The 18167-nt window shown below is 53.2% G+C and overlaps 1 protein-coding gene across 1 annotated transcript in view; it reads left to right on the plus strand.

Annotated features, from left to right (window-relative positions):
* The first annotated feature begins 1202 nt into the window (after positions 1-1202).
* The window catches only part of DLG5 (discs large homolog 5), a 62374-nt gene continuing 45409 nt past the window's right edge, over positions 1203-18167 (plus strand). Inside the window, exons 1-4 of the mRNA XM_006754822.2 lie at positions 1203-1270; positions 10322-10484; positions 12465-12608; positions 13271-13454. Of these exons, the coding sequence (XP_006754885.1) occupies positions 1228-1270; positions 10322-10484; positions 12465-12608; positions 13271-13454 (534 nt within the window). The 5' untranslated portion in view covers positions 1203-1227. The remainder of the gene's footprint in view (positions 1271-10321; positions 10485-12464; positions 12609-13270; positions 13455-18167) is intronic.

Consider the following 18167-nt stretch of genomic DNA (forward strand, 5'->3'; position numbering starts at 1 on the left):
TTTGAAACTCCCAGTTTAGTCTCCGAGTCTGTTCACTCTCTTAACTTTGTGTCGTCCATAGTCTTGCTAAGCAAGGCACACCTTCTGTTGCCATGAATCGGTGGAGAGTGGAATCGCTGAGGTGGGGCAGGCGAAGGACCCCGTAAGCCGCCTGGCTGAACGCTTCATCTTACAGACCAGGACAGAGTTTCAGGAAACTGATGTGATTTGCTCAGCATCATCCAGCTCCTCGCACTCGGACACGAGCTGAGTTCAGAAGCTGGGTTTCCTGGCCCGGAGGCTTTTCCTGATGCTAGGCGGGAATATCCTGTCTGAAAATATCGGAATTCAAACAAACCCATAGTGGTTGTGTGTCTGTGGCCAGGAGTTGTGTGTCTGTAACAGTGATGGCGAACCTATGACACGGTGTCAGAGGTGACACGCGAACTCATTTTTTTGGTTGATTTTTCTTTGTTAAATGGCATTTAAATATATCAAATAAATATCAAAAATATAAGTCTTTGTTTTACTATGGTTGCAAATATCAAAAAATTTCTATTTGTGACACGGCACCAGAGTTAAGTTAGGGTTTTTCAAAATGCTGACACGCCGAGCTCAAAAGGTTCGCCATCACTGGCTTATAACATTGTGTTGACAAACAACAACAAAAGGTGCTACTCCCTGGCTTCGAGGACAGTGTAATTGCTCTGAACTTGATGAGTAACTTTTAATAAGGGGGTAGACACTGACTAATTATTAAGGACTGAGCTTGAATACAGTTAGAACCTAAGAACAGAGTAGTCTGGCAAAAACCACAGGTAGTTCATCAACGGTCAATTTATGCTGTTACCCTCTGCATGGAAGCCAGAATTATATTGATACTATCTGTGGGGGATCCTCACTGCATTTAACCGGGGCATGCTGCTCCCTCGCTGAGCCTTTCCCCAGATGTCCCAGTAGGAAGCCAGCAGGCATTCCAAGTTCCACGCTGCCTCCAGAGCTGAGGGTGCGGAAGGTGAGGCAGAGGCACCAAAGACTCGTCCCTGCCCACTGCCCACTGCCCCTGCCCTGCCTGGCCCTTGGGATTCGGTTTCTGGTCCCTGGTGCAGGGCCGGTTCTCAGCTTGGCGATGGCTGAAGGTCAGTTGGTCCGGCAGTGGTCTGGGGTATAGACAGGAGGCCCCTTGGGGTTAGTAACAAATGCTCTCCCTTTCTGCCCCCAGGCTCCACCTACAGCGTCTTGTCCATCATGCCCTCCGACTCTGAGAGCAGCAGCTCCCTCAGCAGTGTGGGTGAGTACCGTCTCCCGGCTCCTCCTTCCTGCAGAGTCAGCGGGCCAGGGTCTGGGTGCGAGCCAGGGCAGCCCCGGGTCCAGGGGATGGGAAGCTGGCCCTCACCTTGGATATTACTCATGGGCTCACCTTCTGTTGATTCCATTTACATTTTCTCCTCAGCAGTATGTTGTCTTCGCGGAGAGGGCAGGAATCTGTCTCTGGCCGTCAAAGGGTGGTGGGTGCCGGGGGAGGTACCTGTTTTGCCGTTTCGTCACTTGTCAGGGCACAGGACTTCTCAGTGAGCTCCCCCGGCCCCCACCAAGGCCCCCTGTCCATGAGACTGGCCCCTTGGGGACTGTCCTTTAAGCAGGAACAGCCTGCCAGGGTTGTTGCCATGGGGACAGGAGTGGCAGTCCATCCTGACATGGATGTTTCCAGAAGCCCATAGCGTGAGGCCGGCTGTGCTTTCACTTGATTGAGGACATCCTGGCAGGAAGATTGCTGTAGTCCCCCCGCTGTCCCACACCGCTGTGCCCGCCCCTGTGCCACACGCCCTCTGTTTAATACCCTGGGGGCAGTTTCTGATATCCCGAGCTGGTCTGGGTGGATGGGGACCCCTTCAGTGGTGAGGTGACTCCTGGAGTTTTTGAGTTGAAAGGGCTCACACAGACCATCTGGTCTGTGTATTTGGTTTTCCTTCCTACAGACGGATGGGGAGATTTCCACTCAGGGAGGGGAGCCTCACGCCAGAGATTCCAGAGCTCGGGGCAGGCCTTCCTGGCTGTGTGCTCTCTGGGCGACAGTTGAGACCCCTCCAGGTGCCAGAAGTGGGTTTGGGATGTGGTAGTGACCACAGGCGTGGTCCCCGTGCTTGTGCATCTTGGGGTCTATGGGGGGAGACAGTTACAGAAGTGTACAAAGGTGAGGCCAGAGTGATCGGAAGGGAAGACAGGCATGGTAGGGGTACTGTAGTCATTTGCTGTGGCTGCCATAGGAAGTACCACAAACGGTGTGGCTTGTATGACAGAGGGATTTTCTCACAGTTCTGGAGGCTAGAGGACTGAGACCAAGGTGTGGTGTTGGCAGGGCCGTGCCCCTCTGAAGGGTCCAGGGGAGGGTCTGTTCCAGGCCTCTCCTGGCTGCTGCGGCTGCTAGCAGTCTTCGATGCTCCTTGGCTTGGAGATGCATCACCCAGTCTGCCCAAGCCTTCATCCTCACATGATGCTCTCTCTGTGTGTCTCCAAATTTCTCCTCTTAAAAGGACACCAGTCATATTGGCTTAGGGGTCTCCTTACTCGCCCAGTGTGACCTCATTGTAACTTGATCATATGTAAAAACCGTACGTCCAAATGAGGTCACATTCTCATTTACAAGGGATTAGGACTTGAGCATCTTTTTGGAAGACAAAATTCAGCCCCTCACAGGTTCCCTCATCCTGGGTAGGGTTCAGGGAGGACTCTTCTGGGACCATAATTCAGAGCTGCTGCGTCTCTATCACTTTGTCCTTCCTGCTTTGGGTCCAGGAGACACGTTGATTGCAGGATGGGATTGTCGGAATTTCGAACTTGGGGCTGGCTGTCAGGAAGCACCTGGGTGTGCAGTAGGGATGAGGAGAGCAGTGAGGTGCGGCTTTTGTAAAGCTGTGAACTGGTTGAGTCCTGAGTGTGTACCCCTTGCCTCTCTCCTGCTTTACCCTTTTCCAGCTTCCTGTTCCTTGGGAACGAGGTACAGGGATCGAACTTATTCAGCTTCACATCCACACTGCAAGGCTGAAGCCAGCACCCTTTCCGGGAGCATTTGCATGTTAAAAGGGGACCCCAGAGAGAGAGAGATCTTGTTTAAACCACAGCCAGCTAGAGAAGGAGGTGTTTTTCCAGACCTCCTCATGCCTGGAAGGAGCCTTGTCAGTAGCCCGCCATTTAGCTCTGCACACACTGGTGGTCCTTGGGAGGAGGGGTCAGGAGTGTCCCCGGATCTTGTTAACAGGCAGACAGGGAGCGTGCTGTGTCCAGATCTTGAATGCCGCAAGACCGGGCTGCATCCCTCAGGTCCAGCCCTCTTCAGTTCACCAGAACAGGGTTTGCTTCTCTCACTCTTCTGCATGCAGGTGACGCGCCCTTCGGGTGGCTAGCTCCATGTCCTCATGGCTGCAGCAACAGGGATTACCGACGCACACCGCTTTAAACAAAGACATGCATGACCTTGAACAGTAAGAAGTGAACATCCATGGTGTGGTGTCCTCCCCCTCAGGCTTATGGGGACAGTGTCCTGGGCCCTGATGTCCATTATGGGAGCCACAGGCCATAGGTGGCTTTTACAGTAAATTCAAAATAATTAAAATGAAATAAAATTTCTAGTTTCAGTAGTCACACTAACCACATTTCAGGTGCTGATGACCACCTGTGGCTAGTGGCTGCCGTCCTGGATAGAGCAGGTAAAAGAACATCTCTGTCGCATGAACTGTCCTCTCAGAGGACAAGAGGGTTGTCTCGTTATGAGCAGGGAAGCCTTCCCCAGAACTCCCTCAGCACAGTCTCCTCTCACTGAAAAAAAAAACCGCTTGTCCACATCCGAACTGGTGCTCACCCAGTGTGGCCCCTGGACCAGCAGCCCTCGGGCATGTTTTAGAAATGCAGGTGCCAGGCTCCACCTCCTGCCTGCTGTATCAGAAGCTCTGAGCGTGGGCCCGCATGTGGGCGCCCTCCTGGTCTGGGTTGGGTGGGCCTAACCTAAGCCCTGGCAAGAGAACCGGAATGCGGGGGCTGGTGTGGACCATCCCTGGGTGTGGAATGAAGGGTGGGGTCAGCCGCGGGACCACTGCGGGGCCTCCTGGAGAATCCGTCCTGGCGCAGCCTTCACCCAGTGCCGCAGCCCTTCCTTTCCCGGGGGCACCGGCCGTTCAGGTGGAGACTGGCTGTTTCTGTTCGAACCTAAGGGAAGGCAAGAGAAAGGTCTTAGAATAAAAATGTCACCTCTGCTCTTCCACGTATATCTTCCTAACAAAGGACATTTGGGAAGAGAATGGTAAGTTGTATTCCGCATAAGAGAAACTGGTAGATGAAACCTTGAGTATATGACATGTTCTTAACGCCGGGTCTCCTGGTTGGCGGTAGATCCTTAGGTGGTCTGTCCCGTTTCAGCTCTCCAGCTTGATCCCGCTGATACCTCACCCTGCCTTTGCCAGCAAATGGTCCTTCCTTCCTTCCTTCCTTCCTTCCTTCCTTCCTTCCTTCCTTCCTTCCTTCCTTCCTTCCTTCCTCCTTCCTTCCTTCCTTCCTTCCTTCCTTCCTTCCTTCCTTCCTTCCTTCCTTCCTAGTGTAAAATTTTTATATTTAGAATTAGGCAGCTGGACTCATTTTAGATGATCCCAGCTTTGTTGGCAACACCCAAAGCATCATCGTCAGGAGCCAGTCGAACGCATGCCTCCTTCTCGCCATCGGGTCTTATCGGGGCGTTGACCTTGGCACCTCAGTGTCACAGAGCTTCCTCACAGCCTGCCTGACCTGGTGCTTGTTGGCCTGGACATCCACAAGGAGCACAGTGCATTGCCGTCTTCTGTCTTCTCCATGGCTGACTCGGTGGTCGGGGGATTTGATGGTGGCACAGTGGGCAGGCTTGTTTCTCCTGGGTGCACTTTTCTGAGGATGTTTGGCTGCTTTTGGAGCCTCAGTGTCTTTGGCTGTCAGAAGGTGGGTGGCCTCCGGATCTTCTTTGTGTGGCTGTGGGAGCCTTTCAGCACTGCTTTCTTTGACTTCAAAGCCTTTGGTTTGGCTTCGGCTTTGGGAGAGATAGGGGCTTCCTCCTTAGCTTTTGGCACCTTCTTCACCATCTTTGTAAAAAGCTCCAGGCAGTTTTCATCAGCCGAGTGTGGAGGCTTCGTGGAGGCCCTCCCCCATCCCCTGCAGCCCTTCGCTAAGGAACCTACCCCCGGGGAGGCCCCAGGGATCTGCCGGGATAGCACACTTCACATGCTTTCCTCCCCCTACATCGCACCTGACTTCCCTGGTGCCTTTTATTTCTCCTCTCCAGTAACTGGGGCAGTTTTAAGTAGAAGCATTCTTGGGTAGCATTTATAAAATGAGACTTAAATGTCATATAAATTGAAGTAACAAGAGGGATTTCTCATTGAACAGAGAGTTCTCTGGCCTGTTGGCAGGGCTGGGAGCCTGAGAGCGTCCTTCATGTCCCAGCGATGATTTCTTGAAAGTGCAGCTTCTGGTTGACAAGGAAGGTGGAGGCAGGGCTGCACCCTCTGACCCTTCCTTCTCTGGTCCTTTGGGACCAGGGGCCTGTTTTTCTCTCAGTTCAACAGAGGAATAGGAGCATCTCTCCTCTTGGAGTGTGCGTTCAGTCTCGTAGGGATCCCACTGGGGCCTGGCCCCTGACCTGAGAGTCCAGCCAGTGTCTCAGTCCATCCAGGCTGCTCTAACAGAACGGGTGGCTCAAAGACAAGCATGTATTTCTCCCCGTTCTGGAGCCTGGGAGGTCCAAGATCAAGGTGCTAAGGCCGCTGCAGCATCTGGTGGGGCTCATTGCCTGGCTCAGTGGTGGCACCTTCCCGCTGGAACCTACCTGGCAGGGTTGGAAGAGAGCTCTCTCTAGGGGTGGGGTTCCTTTATGACACATTAATCCCATTCATGAGCGCTCCAAACTCATAACCTAATCACCCCAAAAGGCCTCACCTCCTAATATCACCCGTTCGGGGTTAGGATTTCAACATAGGAATTGGGGGGGACGGGCACAAACATTCAGACCTTGGCAGCAGAGATAGGCTACTGGTCGTTCTGCGTGTGAAACAGAAAGGAACAGCCCGGGAACGAGCAGCTGTTTCTGATGAGTGCAGCAGAGTGAGTTCCAGGGAGGGGGCCCTTCAGGTGGGCATCCAGGGCGTGGCTCCGGAGGCAGTAGGCCGGCTCTGTGTGTCTAGGTTGGGTTTCTGCCACGCAGATCCCGAGTTTAGGACTGAGAGCAAGTAGCTTCTCCGGGAGGAGAACTGGGAGCTGGGCAAGGCTACAGCTGCTGCTTGGCGTCTAACCTCCTCGCCCTGAGTCCTGGGAGGAGCTGAGCTGTGGGCTGCAGGACCGAGGAGGCCGTGCCCCTGGTTCCATATTTAGGGAAGTGGTCCTCCCTGCGTTTCATCAAAGGGTGATGCCTTTAAGTGCAGTGGCTAGTGGACAGCCAGTAAAACAAGAAAGGAAAAGCCCTACCTGGTTTGGCTCAATGGATAGAGCGTTGGCCTGCGGACTGAAGGGTTCCAGGTGCGATTCCAGTCAAGGGCATATGCCCGGGTTGCGGGCTCGATCCCTAGTAGGGAGTGCGCAGGAGGCAGCCGATCAATGATTCTCTCTCATCATTGATGTTTCTATCTCTCTCTTCCTCTCTCTGAAGTCAATTAAAAACAAAACAAAACAAAACAAAACAACAAGGAAGGAACAGCTATGTTGGGCCACAAATGGAGCTTTGTCAGGCATCAGAATCACCTGGAGGGGATCACCCCAGGGTTTCTGATTCAGTAGGTCTGGGTGGGGCCTGAAATGTGCATTTCTAACAAGTTCTCTCCTGATGCTAAGATGCTTCCAGAAGCACTGGCTCCAGGTGTGGGACTGCTTCCCCCGTGGCCCTGGCTCTGCTGGCTGGAGCGGAGGTTGGCTTGGGTTTGCTCTCTGCTGCCTGTGATGACCTCGTCCTGCTGCTCCTTTGCTTCTCCCCTGACAGCCAGGACCAGGAGGTGGCCAGAACATTTACCTGGGCATCCTCACTCCACCTGACCACATCTGGCCAGTACCAACTTCCTCCTTGGCTCTGGCACCATGCCACAGGGCTCTGAGGCAGAGCTGCCACCTGTCCAGCTGTAGATAAGACTGAGGGGCAGCCTTTGGGATCGGCTGGAGTGTGGTGATGAGGGAGCCAAGGACAAAGGGACTATGGCCAAGAAGCCCACCCAGCGGCCAGGCTGCTCACTGAGCCTCGTGGTCTGTGGGGGTGGCCACATCAGCTGGGGCGACGAGGAGGAGGAGCCAGGACTCCTGTGGTGGAGACAGGGCTCTGCCCTCTGGTTCTGCTGCTCCCCTCATGCCAGGGCCCAGTGAGTGATGGCTCCTTGTCCAGAGTCCAGGGCCTGTGTCAGGTCTCCTGGAATCTCCCTCCACCCCTTTTGAGGCCGTTTCAGTGCGATCACATCCCTTACCCGCTGAATCCCATCTGAGACACTAAAAAGGAAAAGAAAATCTGCCTTCTCAAGTGGGTTCCAGACATGGAAAGAGGAAGGGGTGAAGCTGGGGAGAATGGGCAGTTTAGCATTTGAATCTGAAAGAACAGCTGTCCAGGATAGGAGAGAGAAGTGGCATTTGGCATTTTTGGACAACTCACTTTTTAAAAACATGTACCTTTATTGTAGAAAATATTACAGGTGTCCCCCTCCCCCATTAATCCTCTCTTCCCAATCCAGCTCCCTCCCCAAGCCTTCCCCCACTATTGTCTGTCCATGGGCTATGCACGTATGTATATTAGTTCATTGGTTAATCTCTTCCCGCTGCCCCCTTCCCTCTGGAATACATTGGACAACTCACCCTGATTTTGTTTGTTCTTTAAGATGTTTATCAGACCTGCAGTGGCTGGAGAAGGGCTCACAGTCCCCATCGCTGCCCCAGCCACTCCACTCCTCGGATGTGGCTTCCGTTTAGGGCCCCACAGATGTAGTTGTTTTTTTAACTTAATTTTTTTGTTAAGGTATAAATGACATACAGTAACATTTATCCTTTTTAGCATCCGTTCAATGAGTTGTGACAAACTCATGACCATTTAACCATGGTCTCAGTGAAGATACAGAACAATTCCTTCACCCGAAACATTTCCTTCTGTGGCTTTGTAGTTCGCCTTCCACCTTCCACCCCCCGCACCTGGCAGCCACTGACCTCTTCCTGCTGCTAGAGTTTACCTTGTCCTGAGTATCGTGAATGTAATCCTGTAGCACAAGCATGTCACACCCGCCGGCCGCGAGGTTGACACGCTTGCGGTAGTGTGCAGCCTTCCGAGTCTGGCTTCTCTCACGTAGCACCCACGGCATTGCGGTTCCCCCATGCTGCTGCGTATATTGGTAGTTTGATCAGTTGTCCATCTTTTTTACTGCTGAGTAGTATTCCATTGTAGAAACGTAATGCTGCTGTTTATCCATTCACCAGCTTCTACAAACAGTTGTGTGCTGGTTTTGTGTGAACATAAATTTTCATTTCTCCTGTGTAAATAGTTGTGGGGGGGATCATGAGTAGTGTGATAAACGTGTATTTAACTTTATAAAAGACTATCAAAGTGTTTTCTAAAGTGGCTGTGTCATTGCGTATTCCTACCAGCAGTGTTTGAGAATTCCAGTTTCTCTGCATTCTTGCCAGCATTTGGTGTTGCTACTTTTAAAAAAAATAATTAAAAAAAATATTTTTATTGATTTCATGGAGGAAGGGAGAGGGAGAGAGAGATAGAAGTATCAATGATGAGAGAGAATCATTGATCAGCTGCCTCCTGCACACCCTATCTGGGAATCAAGCCCACAACCCGGGCATGTACCCTTGACCGGAATCGAACCCAGGACCTTTCAGAGTCCTCAGGCCGACGCTCTATCCACTGAGCCAAACCAGCTAGGGCTGGTGTTGCTGCTTTTTACTGTCAGCTGTTCTGGTAGCGACATAGGGACTTGATAGCTGTCTTCAGTACTTGCAGGTCTGGGAGGAGGAGGGGAAGGGCTGGTCTGGGCTCCACTTTAGAGAACATTCTGACCCCAGAGTTCTGGCCTGGAGCACAGGAGTCCTGGGGGGCAGGGTGTGGTGGTTTTAAAATAACATGCACTTCGGGGAGAACTAGATTTAGGTGGCTGGGGTACCGGTGTTGGGAACCTGAGCTGAGCATGAGGCTCCTACCTCAGACCAGGGTATGGCTTGTCACCACAGTGTGGAGCTCCCCATCCTCCATGCACTCCTGGGAAATGCAGGCCACGCCCGGGCACCCCTCTTTTGTCTTGGTGGGGGCACTTGGTTTTTGTGAGCAGCCAGCCAACAAGGGTCATGGAGGTTTGGGGGGTCAGGATGGCAGCGTTAGAGACATGCCTGTGCCCTTCGCACATTCTAGGGCTCCTGGGCGAGTCAGCCTCCTGGGTCCCGTCCATGAAATGGGAAGGCTGCTCTGAGTTCCTGGCTCCCTGAGGGTCGAGGGCGTCTCAGGTGAACATACGGACAGAGTTGAATATAAAACAGCATGGACTCATCTCCTTCCCGGACATTTGAGTGTGGGCTGTCCTGTTAGCAAAGGATTTGGGTCTTGTCAGAGGTGCTGGCAGTGGCCACTGCTCCTAGTAATAGCAGGAGGCACCGGGTTCCCTTCAGGACGCTTTCGTCCTGGCACAGGTGCTGAGGGCCCGATGTGGGCTGGGCCCCCAGAGCCCCACGACTTCCCTGCATCACGTCCCACTTAACCGCTCTCCCTGACAGCCCGTCCAAGCCCGCACACCTGGGCTGTTCGGGCAGGTCCTTCAGGCATTGGATGGCTCGGAAAAGGGAGCTGTACGAAGTGTCCCGGCCTGGTCAGGGGATGATGGGGACCCGGCCCTTGGGCCCAGCTTTGGAGCCAGTCACCTTGGTCCTCGGAGCTTCACTGGGTTCCAACTGGACCTTCCTCCCCAGGCCATGGCTTCTGCTCTGCTCAGGGCTCAGATGGGCCTCTCCATGCCCAGGGGTGGGTGATAGTTATCGTTTCCAGACTAGGTGACGATGCGAGAATTAGGGCCGAAACGGTTGATCCTGGAGGTGTCATGGCGGATTGGGAAGGGTGGAGGTTCTCGGGGTGCTCAGCCAGGGCCAGGAGAGCGGGCGGGGAGTGCTGGGAGGTTTGGGGACCGTCTGGACCTAGTCTTTGTTTCATCTCTTACTCTCTGGCCTGTGTTGTCATCTCTGAAGGCGATGCTCACAGGATACACTGGCAGGGCCGTTGGGCATGAGTAGTGCAGCCAAAAGTCGGAACAGAGCCTGGCACCCGGTGACTTCCCCTAAATGCCAGTTCTCTTTATTATTTCCCTCCTGCCAGGAACCACCGGGAAGGCACCGTCCCCACCGCCCCTCCTCACTGACCGCCAGGTGAATGAGAAGGTGGAGAACCTCTCCATTCAGCTGCGGCTGATGACCCGGGAGAGGAACGAACTGCGGAAGCGCCTGGCCTTCGCCACTCACGGGACGACCTTTGACAAGAGGTAGAGAGCAGCCAGCTCCCCTGCCCAACACTCACCAACCTGGTACCATCACATCCCCTCCCCGCCAGGGGCTCCTCAGCTCCAGGGGAAGGGGCCCAGGCTTGTTCTGCTTCTTCCAAATGGAATTGAAGCCCATGGCCTGAATCGCACAACTTGAGGATTGAAAGATGTGGGTGTGTCTATCATACATTTGGCCCTGACCGTGATGTCGTGTGTGTGTGTGTGTGTGTGTGTCCATGTCCATGAAATATATTCTCCCAGAAGACTCCAGCCTACCTCCTATTGGGTGGATCTTTATGTGACATGCAAACACATTCATTGTACCCTGACATGCATATGTATTAGGAAGAATATATTCCACATGGCTTCTTTGTTTTGAAGAAAATCTTTCATTGCTCCTGTTTCCAGGAAAGGGCAGTCTAAGGGTTGGGGCAGAGGGAGAGGCCTTACCCACCTGCATGATCCTGGGGGGCTTCATGGAGGAGGAGGAGGGATGCAGACTGGTTTATCCTTCCAGGAGATGCTGGAGGGGTCCTTGGTGTTTTAACTTCTTCCCTTTAAGAGCATCAGAGTGTGTGCCTTGTTCCGAGGAAGATTCCTCTTGGGGGAATGTCGGGCTACAAGCCGGCTCCTTGAGGTTGCACTGATGAGGACGTGCCCCAATCAGATGGCACAAAGGCAGGGCAGTGAGGACATGGTGCGCCAGCGTGCATGTTGTCCACGGCTACTTTCTTTCTTTTTTTTTTTAAATATATTTTATTGATTTTCTACAGAGAGGAAGGGAGAGGGATAGAGAGTTAGAAACATTGATGAGAGAGAAACCTCGATCAGCTGCCTCCTGCACATCTCCCACTGGGGATGTGCCCACAACCCAGCAACCTAGGCACATGCCCCTGACCGGAATCGAACCTGGGACCCTTTAGTCCGCAGGCCGATGCTCTATCCACTGAGCCAAACTGGTTTCGGCTGCCCATGGCTACTTTCATGCTGCCGAGGCAGAGTGTGTGGTTCCACAGCAACCGCGTGGCCAGCAAAGTCTAGAGTGCCGTCCTTTACAGAAAAGGGTTGCTGATGTCTGCTCTAGGGCAGGGGTTCTCAAACTCGAGTAAGCACTGTAGTCCCGGAGGCCTTACTGTTGAAGCACAGATTGCTAGTGAGCCTGCCCTCCCTCGTGTCTGATCCAGGAGGCCTGAGGCTGGCCTGACAGTTTGCATTTCTAACAAGTTCCCAGGTTATCAATGCTGCAGGACCAGGAACCTCACTTTGAGAACCACTGCACCCTGCCAGTTTTCTCAGCTTTGGCTGCACGTTGGAATCCATTGGAAAGTTAAAAAAAAAAAATTCTGATGTCTGATTCCCATCCCAGGGTGCTGATATAGTTGGCCTGGGATTTTAATGTATACCCAAGATTGAGAATCACTGGTCTAAAGAGAGAAGAAACCTCATCATAGGTTTCTGGTGGACCCACTGTGTGCATAGGCCTGTCACAAGGTCTCCCAGAAGCTCCTAGATCAGTGGTTTTCAACCTTCTGGCCCTTTACAGTTCCTCATGTTGTGACCCAACCATAAAATTATTTTCGTTTCTACTTCATAACTGTAATGTTGCTACTGTTATGAATCATACTGTAAATATCTGATATGCAAGATGGTCTTAGGCGACTCCTATGAAAGGGTCGTTCGACCACCAAAGGGGTCGCGACCCACAGGTTGAGAACCACTGTCCTAGATGGTCCATTCTCAGCTCTTCAGGCCCATGCAGAGCGCTCAGGTAGCTGAGAGCCCTCTCCATCCTGGGGATTCTCATTCTGTTAGCCTGTGTGCAGCCGGGGCATCTGAGCTTGACACGCATCCTGGTGGTTGTGGTGCGTAGGAGACTTGGTATTTGGGAACCACTGGGCTGGGGTGACCTAGGACACGGCTTCCGGGGGAAGAGACATTCCTTGTCAGTGTGTTCATGGTGCCGTTTGCTGTCTGGGCCAGGCCCTACCACAGGCTGAACCCTGACTATGAGAGGCTGAAGATCCAGTGTGTGCGGGCCATGTCGGACCTGCAGAGTCTGCAGAACCAGCATACCAATGCCTTGAAGAGGTGTGAGGAGGTGGCCAAGGAGACTGACTTCTACCAGTGAGTGGGGCCTGCCTGGCAAGAGCTCTGGCATCCACAAATGGCTGCCTCTTACCCTTCCTCATTTCTGGACTTGGAGCCAGGCCTCCTGGTTCTAGTCCTGCCTCTTCCATGAGGCCAGCAGTGTGCCTTCAGCAAGTGGGCTTGTGCCTCCATTTCCCCAAGCACGGAGTGAGGCTTTTAACCTTTCATACCATCTGTTGCAGCCTCAGAAGCAGGGTACGTCAGCAGTGATGGAGAATGGGAGATGGGGGGCCGGACACATCCCTGGGATTCTGGGTTGCTGTCCAGGGCTTTGCTGCAGCTCCTGCCACAGGAGAGGCAGATGCAGCATGCTGCCCTCTGGTCTCCTGGGGCCCCTCTGAGGGTACTTGCCTGCCCACCTGCTGTTTGCTCAGGCCCAGGTACCTCAGTACGTGGTGGTGCCAGGCCTGTCCCAGGTAGCCCCCTTGTCTGTGCACCCTTGTTGGTGTCAGGTTTTTAACAAGTGGTCTGGGTCCTTCTGGCGTCGGGCTGACAGCAGGCTTTTGCCCGCCCCTAACGCTGGGCACCCAGCTTCTGTGGTTCCCGGCTGGTGTATTGGTGGATGGGGCCCGGGCGGGGCTGGTGATGCCTGGGGTGGGGGTGGAGGCTGTCTGGGGCTCACTGTGGGGGGGTTTCAGCACACTCCACAGCCGGCTCCTGAGTGACCAAACCCAGCTGAAGGACGACGTGGACACGCTGCGGCGGGAGAATGGGCAGCTGCTGCGGGAGCGGAACCTGCTGCAGCAGTCCTGGGAGGACATGAAGCGGCTCCACGAAGAGGACCAGAAGGAGATTGGCGACCTCCGGGCCCAGCAGCAGCAGGTAGAGCAGGCCGGGTGCTGGGTGCTGGGTGCTGGGTGCAGGTCCAGGTCGCTTACCACCTACCCCTCCAGCCACTCATCCATCCACCCCCCTGATAATTTAGCAAGTATTTCTGGAGGGTTTGCCTCACATGAATCCCTGGGATCTGTGAGCAAACACTCAGGCCTTGCTCTCTGGACTCTGCAGTCCCCTGGGGAGACACATGTTAATAAAATAATCCCAGGTACCCTTGCATCATTACAAATGTTGCAAGGGTTACCAAGAAGGAGGTGCTATGCAGTGTGTACTGGGAATTAGACTTACTCTGGGGCTGGGGGCTTGGCGTCCGTAGTTTCTTTCCTCTATACGGATCCCATGAGATTGCAGTTGGAGAAGCTCGGAAACTTTAGAGCCCTGTGCAAACAAGATGGAGTGCTTATCATCGTTATTTTGGTGGGCGTGTGGCCTGTTGCTCTTGCTGCTCTCAGCATTACAAGTTAGTGTCTTTGCTTTGCTCAGCTCGTGTTTCGTGTGGACAAAGGCATGAGGGGCAGGCCAGGCAGAGCCTGGCTTCCTATGAGTGATGGTGGCCCCTTCTCCTCTTGGAACTGCCTTGGCCGTCCAGGGACATGGCAGGGCTGGTGGCATGTGCTGTGTCCACAGATGGTTGGCTGTGTGGGTTCGGAAGGCAAGCCCAGGAGGAGGCAGAGTGTTGTCCGAGCACTGCAGCCTGGGTCTGAGTAGGTAGAGAGGCCCGTCCCCATTAGAATCATTGATGGTTCCCTGAGACAAAGCAGGACTGCTGGGCTTGCTCAGCACCGTTTGGCACAACCTGAACTCATCTGATAATGGAGCATGACATTATCTTCTTTGCTTTTTCATTTGTAATGAAACATTTTTAAATTGTGAAACTTTTACCAACTTACAGCAGAGTTTTAAGTACAGTGCAGAGAATTTTCCCCCTTATCATTCAAGAGTAAGTTGTCAACCTGATGCCCCATCAGCCCTGAATGCGCTCACGTGTACTTCTGACAAGCAAGGATGTTCCATACAGCAGCCACATGGGCACCACCGGGAAGGTAGGGTACATACTACCACCCGGTCAGCAGACCCCTTCGCGTTTTGCTAATTGTCTCAATAGTGTCTGTAACAGGAAAAGGATCCTGTTCAGAATAAAGCGTTGCGTCCATTCCCCATGTCTCTTCGGCCTTTTTAAATTGGGAACAGTTCCTTGGCTTTGACCTGCATGATGCCTGGGGAGATTATAAGCCAGTTGGTTATTCTGTAGGCTGTCCCTCCACCTGGATTTTGGCAGTCCTCACTGTTTGATACCCTTTGAGCATCTTAGGCAGGACTGTCATGGTCGTGATGCTGCCACCTTCTCTTTGCATCCGACTGATTGGGACTTTGCTTGATGGGCCTGTTACTGATGATGTTCACTTCGGTCACGTGACTAAGGTGGTGTCTCCAGGCTTCTCTCCTGTGAAGTTACGTGTTTTCCTTTGGTTTACTTACCTACCTGCTTACCTACCTACTGACTCGTGGTTGGTGCTTTATTCAGCGGGTTACCGTCCACTGTGGCCAGCAGGAGCCCCTCAGGGTTGCTTCTCCGTCGTTTTGTTATGCCCTCCTCACTCTGAGTGCTTCCTTGCTCCCTGGCACAAGATGTTCCAAGTCCATTTTATAATTTCCCTGCCCTTGTCCTGGAAAATCAGCCATTTCTTCGAAGAGTCTTCATTCCTTTTAGTGGAGAATGGTATTTAGCAGCAAGATCTGAATGCTGGGTGCATTCATAGCTACTGGGGTATCACTGCTCCCAGGGCCTCCCAGTGGACAGAGTAGGGAATGTCTGTGGACACCCCTGCACCCCTACACTCAAACCTCTCTCTATCCCTTATGTGTCTATATCTTCAATAGGTAACATATATGTGGAAAACAGGAGTTGACACACTTTCAGTTCCAGTCCAATACTGCAACACCACAGGGCTCATTCTTTTACTCTTCCCATTTTTTGTAATTCACTTTCACAGCGGTGTGAAACTTGGTTCCTGTTACTGTGTGTGGGTTTTTTTGTTGTTTTTTTGTTAATCCTCACCTGAGGATATTTTTTTCCATTGATTTTTAGAGAGAGTAAAAGAGAGAGGAGAGAGAGAGAAACATCGATGGGAGAGAGACATTAATGTGAGTTGCCTCCCGCAGGTACCCTGATTGGGGCTGGGGATCGAATCTGCAACCCTGGTCAGGTTTGTGCCCTTGAATCAAACCTGTGACTCATCAGTGTGCAGGCCGACACTCTAATCCCTTAGCATCACTGGCCACGGCTGGTTCCTATTGTTCTTAATCTGTTACTTGGTCAGCCCCACTGTGTACCCTCATCCCATCTCCTCTCTAGCTCCCTTCCCACTCGTTCCCTTCTTACCCTTTTGGGCTCCCATGTTCTGTGCATTCCCTCCGCCAGCCTCACCTGTGCAGGTCCCTCCTCATCCTGTGCCGGCTCTGGCGCCCACTCTGGGCTCCACAAGAGCCACACACAGACTGTAGCTCCAGGTCCTGCTCGGCCTCACTCATGGCTGTCAGGTCAAAAGGTCAAATTGTTCAGAAAGGGGAAGGGCAGGACTTTCTTTTCATTTTTATACTACCTTTTTAATTGCAAAATTCATATGCATTTTAATAAAAGAATCAAACAATACAGGCATTTTAAAAATAAAGGTAGAATTCCCCCCGTTGTCTGACTCCCAAGAACTAACTACATTGAGCACACTGCCAGTGGGAAGTTGGAGGTTTTCATGTGTGCACAGAAGCCTTGTATCTTGTCAGGTTAGTTCACAAACTGGAACCACGCGTCCGTTATGTTGTGGCATTTTTCTTGCTGAATGTATAGCGTGAGCACCGTCCTACTTCAGGACAGAGCCCACGTCCCCGTTTGTCATGGCTGCAGAACAGTGAGTCACAGAGACGCACTGTGATTGCTTCAACCAGGCCCCTTGCTGACGGGCTCCTGGGCTGTTTTCGGGATTTTCCCATTTAAACTGTCGAAGAGCTGGCTTCTGTGGTTGACGTTCTGTGATCTTTGTTGAAGTCTTAGTGGCATTCCCAGTCCAGGCTCAGGGAGGGGCCCGAGGCGATGTACTCGGACTTATCCCATGTCTTCGTGAGCCCTCTGATCAGGGGACTTGGTCCTGGGCCGGAGTTGGTAGCCCTGATGGAGCCTCCCCTGCTGGTCCGCCCCCCTCCCCCCAGCTCCAGACTCCACTGCCTGCCTCTTTCCTTCTGTCCCTCTAACAGTTCCAGGATCAGGACCGGGGTGGGCGGTGCTGGGGGAGCACTGCTTTAGGGACGAAGGGAGGCTCGAGGAGAAAGTGCGGTGCCAGCCCATGGTCAGTGCCAGGCTGAGTGCATTGAATTTCCCTGCGTGTCCACGGAGCTTCCTAGAGCAAAGGGTTAAGGCGGTGCATTTTCAGTTGTTCAGAGGCAAACCATTTTACCCCAGCCGGAGCCCTCTGCAGAAACCCCGTGCGTGAGGCGGGTCAGGATGACTGCTGTGGGGAGTCAGGCACAGGGCCAGTCACAGATCAAGTCCATGTACGATATGAGCCCATTCACAGGAAGTGTCCGGAACAGGGAAATCTGTGGGGACAGAGAGGCTGAGGGAGGGGAGGATGGAGAGTGTCTGCTAAGGGGATGGTTTCTCTTCGGGGTGATGAAATGTTCTGGAATTGGTTAGTGGTAGTTGCTGCACAACTTTGTGACTGTCCCCAAAACCACTGAATTGGGCACTGAAAGGGGGAATTGTATGGTATGTGAATTATATCTCAAAATAAAAAGACTCCAGTTATCACCTTGTCATAAAAAAAAGGAAGAAATCAGCCCTCATGAGGCAAAAATGTCCTTGCCTCCCGATCCGTTTTCCCTCAGGCCTGTGACGGCTGTGCAGACAGCCAGCCTGAGATGAGCGCCCCCCCTGCCCCCCTCCCCCTGCTTCCCTGCTCTTCCCACACATGGCAGGGAAGGTTCCCCCCACCCCTCCTCCATCCCTGTTCTCCTTTCTTTCCCATAGCTGTGACCCTGGGAGGCGTAGTTTATTAGAGTGGTCAGTGAGTGTCCCCAGTTCCGTTCAGCGGGACTAGTGCCCTTACCATGAGCCACCAGGACCCCACCAGGACAGGAGGCACGGCTGGGGGTGGATCTCCGAGCTGCCAGGCCACTGGCTGCCCCCGGCATGCGCCTTCTCACCTGGACCAGGTCCGGGGTAGGGGCCTGGCTGAGCAGAGCTCTGGCCCTGGTAGGTCAGCAGCGGAGGACGCAGGGAACACGGGAGGCCCAGGTTTCCTCCCCACGGGCCTGGGGGCAAAGGTTGCCCTTGCTGGACAAGGCCGGTTTTGTTGCCCGGTTCCTCCCACGCCTTGTTCACTTGAAGAGGCCCTTGCGGGGTAAATGGTGCTGTTTGACTTGCTTGTTTGCTTGAGGGATTTGTGGGGCTCCCAGCCCTCTTCATGATTTATCTCCGAGGAAATGAGGCTGCCCCAGGTAGGTTTCTCAGTCAGAATGCACCACTTGAATTCTCATTTGTGTCAAAAGTGTCCATAACTCCTGGGCTGAGATTGCTGACCCGGGTGGGGGCGCAACACAGAAGGCATTTTTACATCGTTGACTTTACCACAGCAGTGCGTATGCTTTGGTAAGAAAAGGAGAGAACCTCAGACAGCAGTGCAGTGCCCTCCACCCCAGGCTCCC

This window comes from Myotis davidii, unplaced genomic scaffold (assembly GCF_000327345.1).
Source record: "Myotis davidii unplaced genomic scaffold, ASM32734v1 scaffold513, whole genome shotgun sequence".
NCBI classification, from domain to species: Eukaryota; Metazoa; Chordata; class Mammalia; order Chiroptera; family Vespertilionidae; genus Myotis; species Myotis davidii.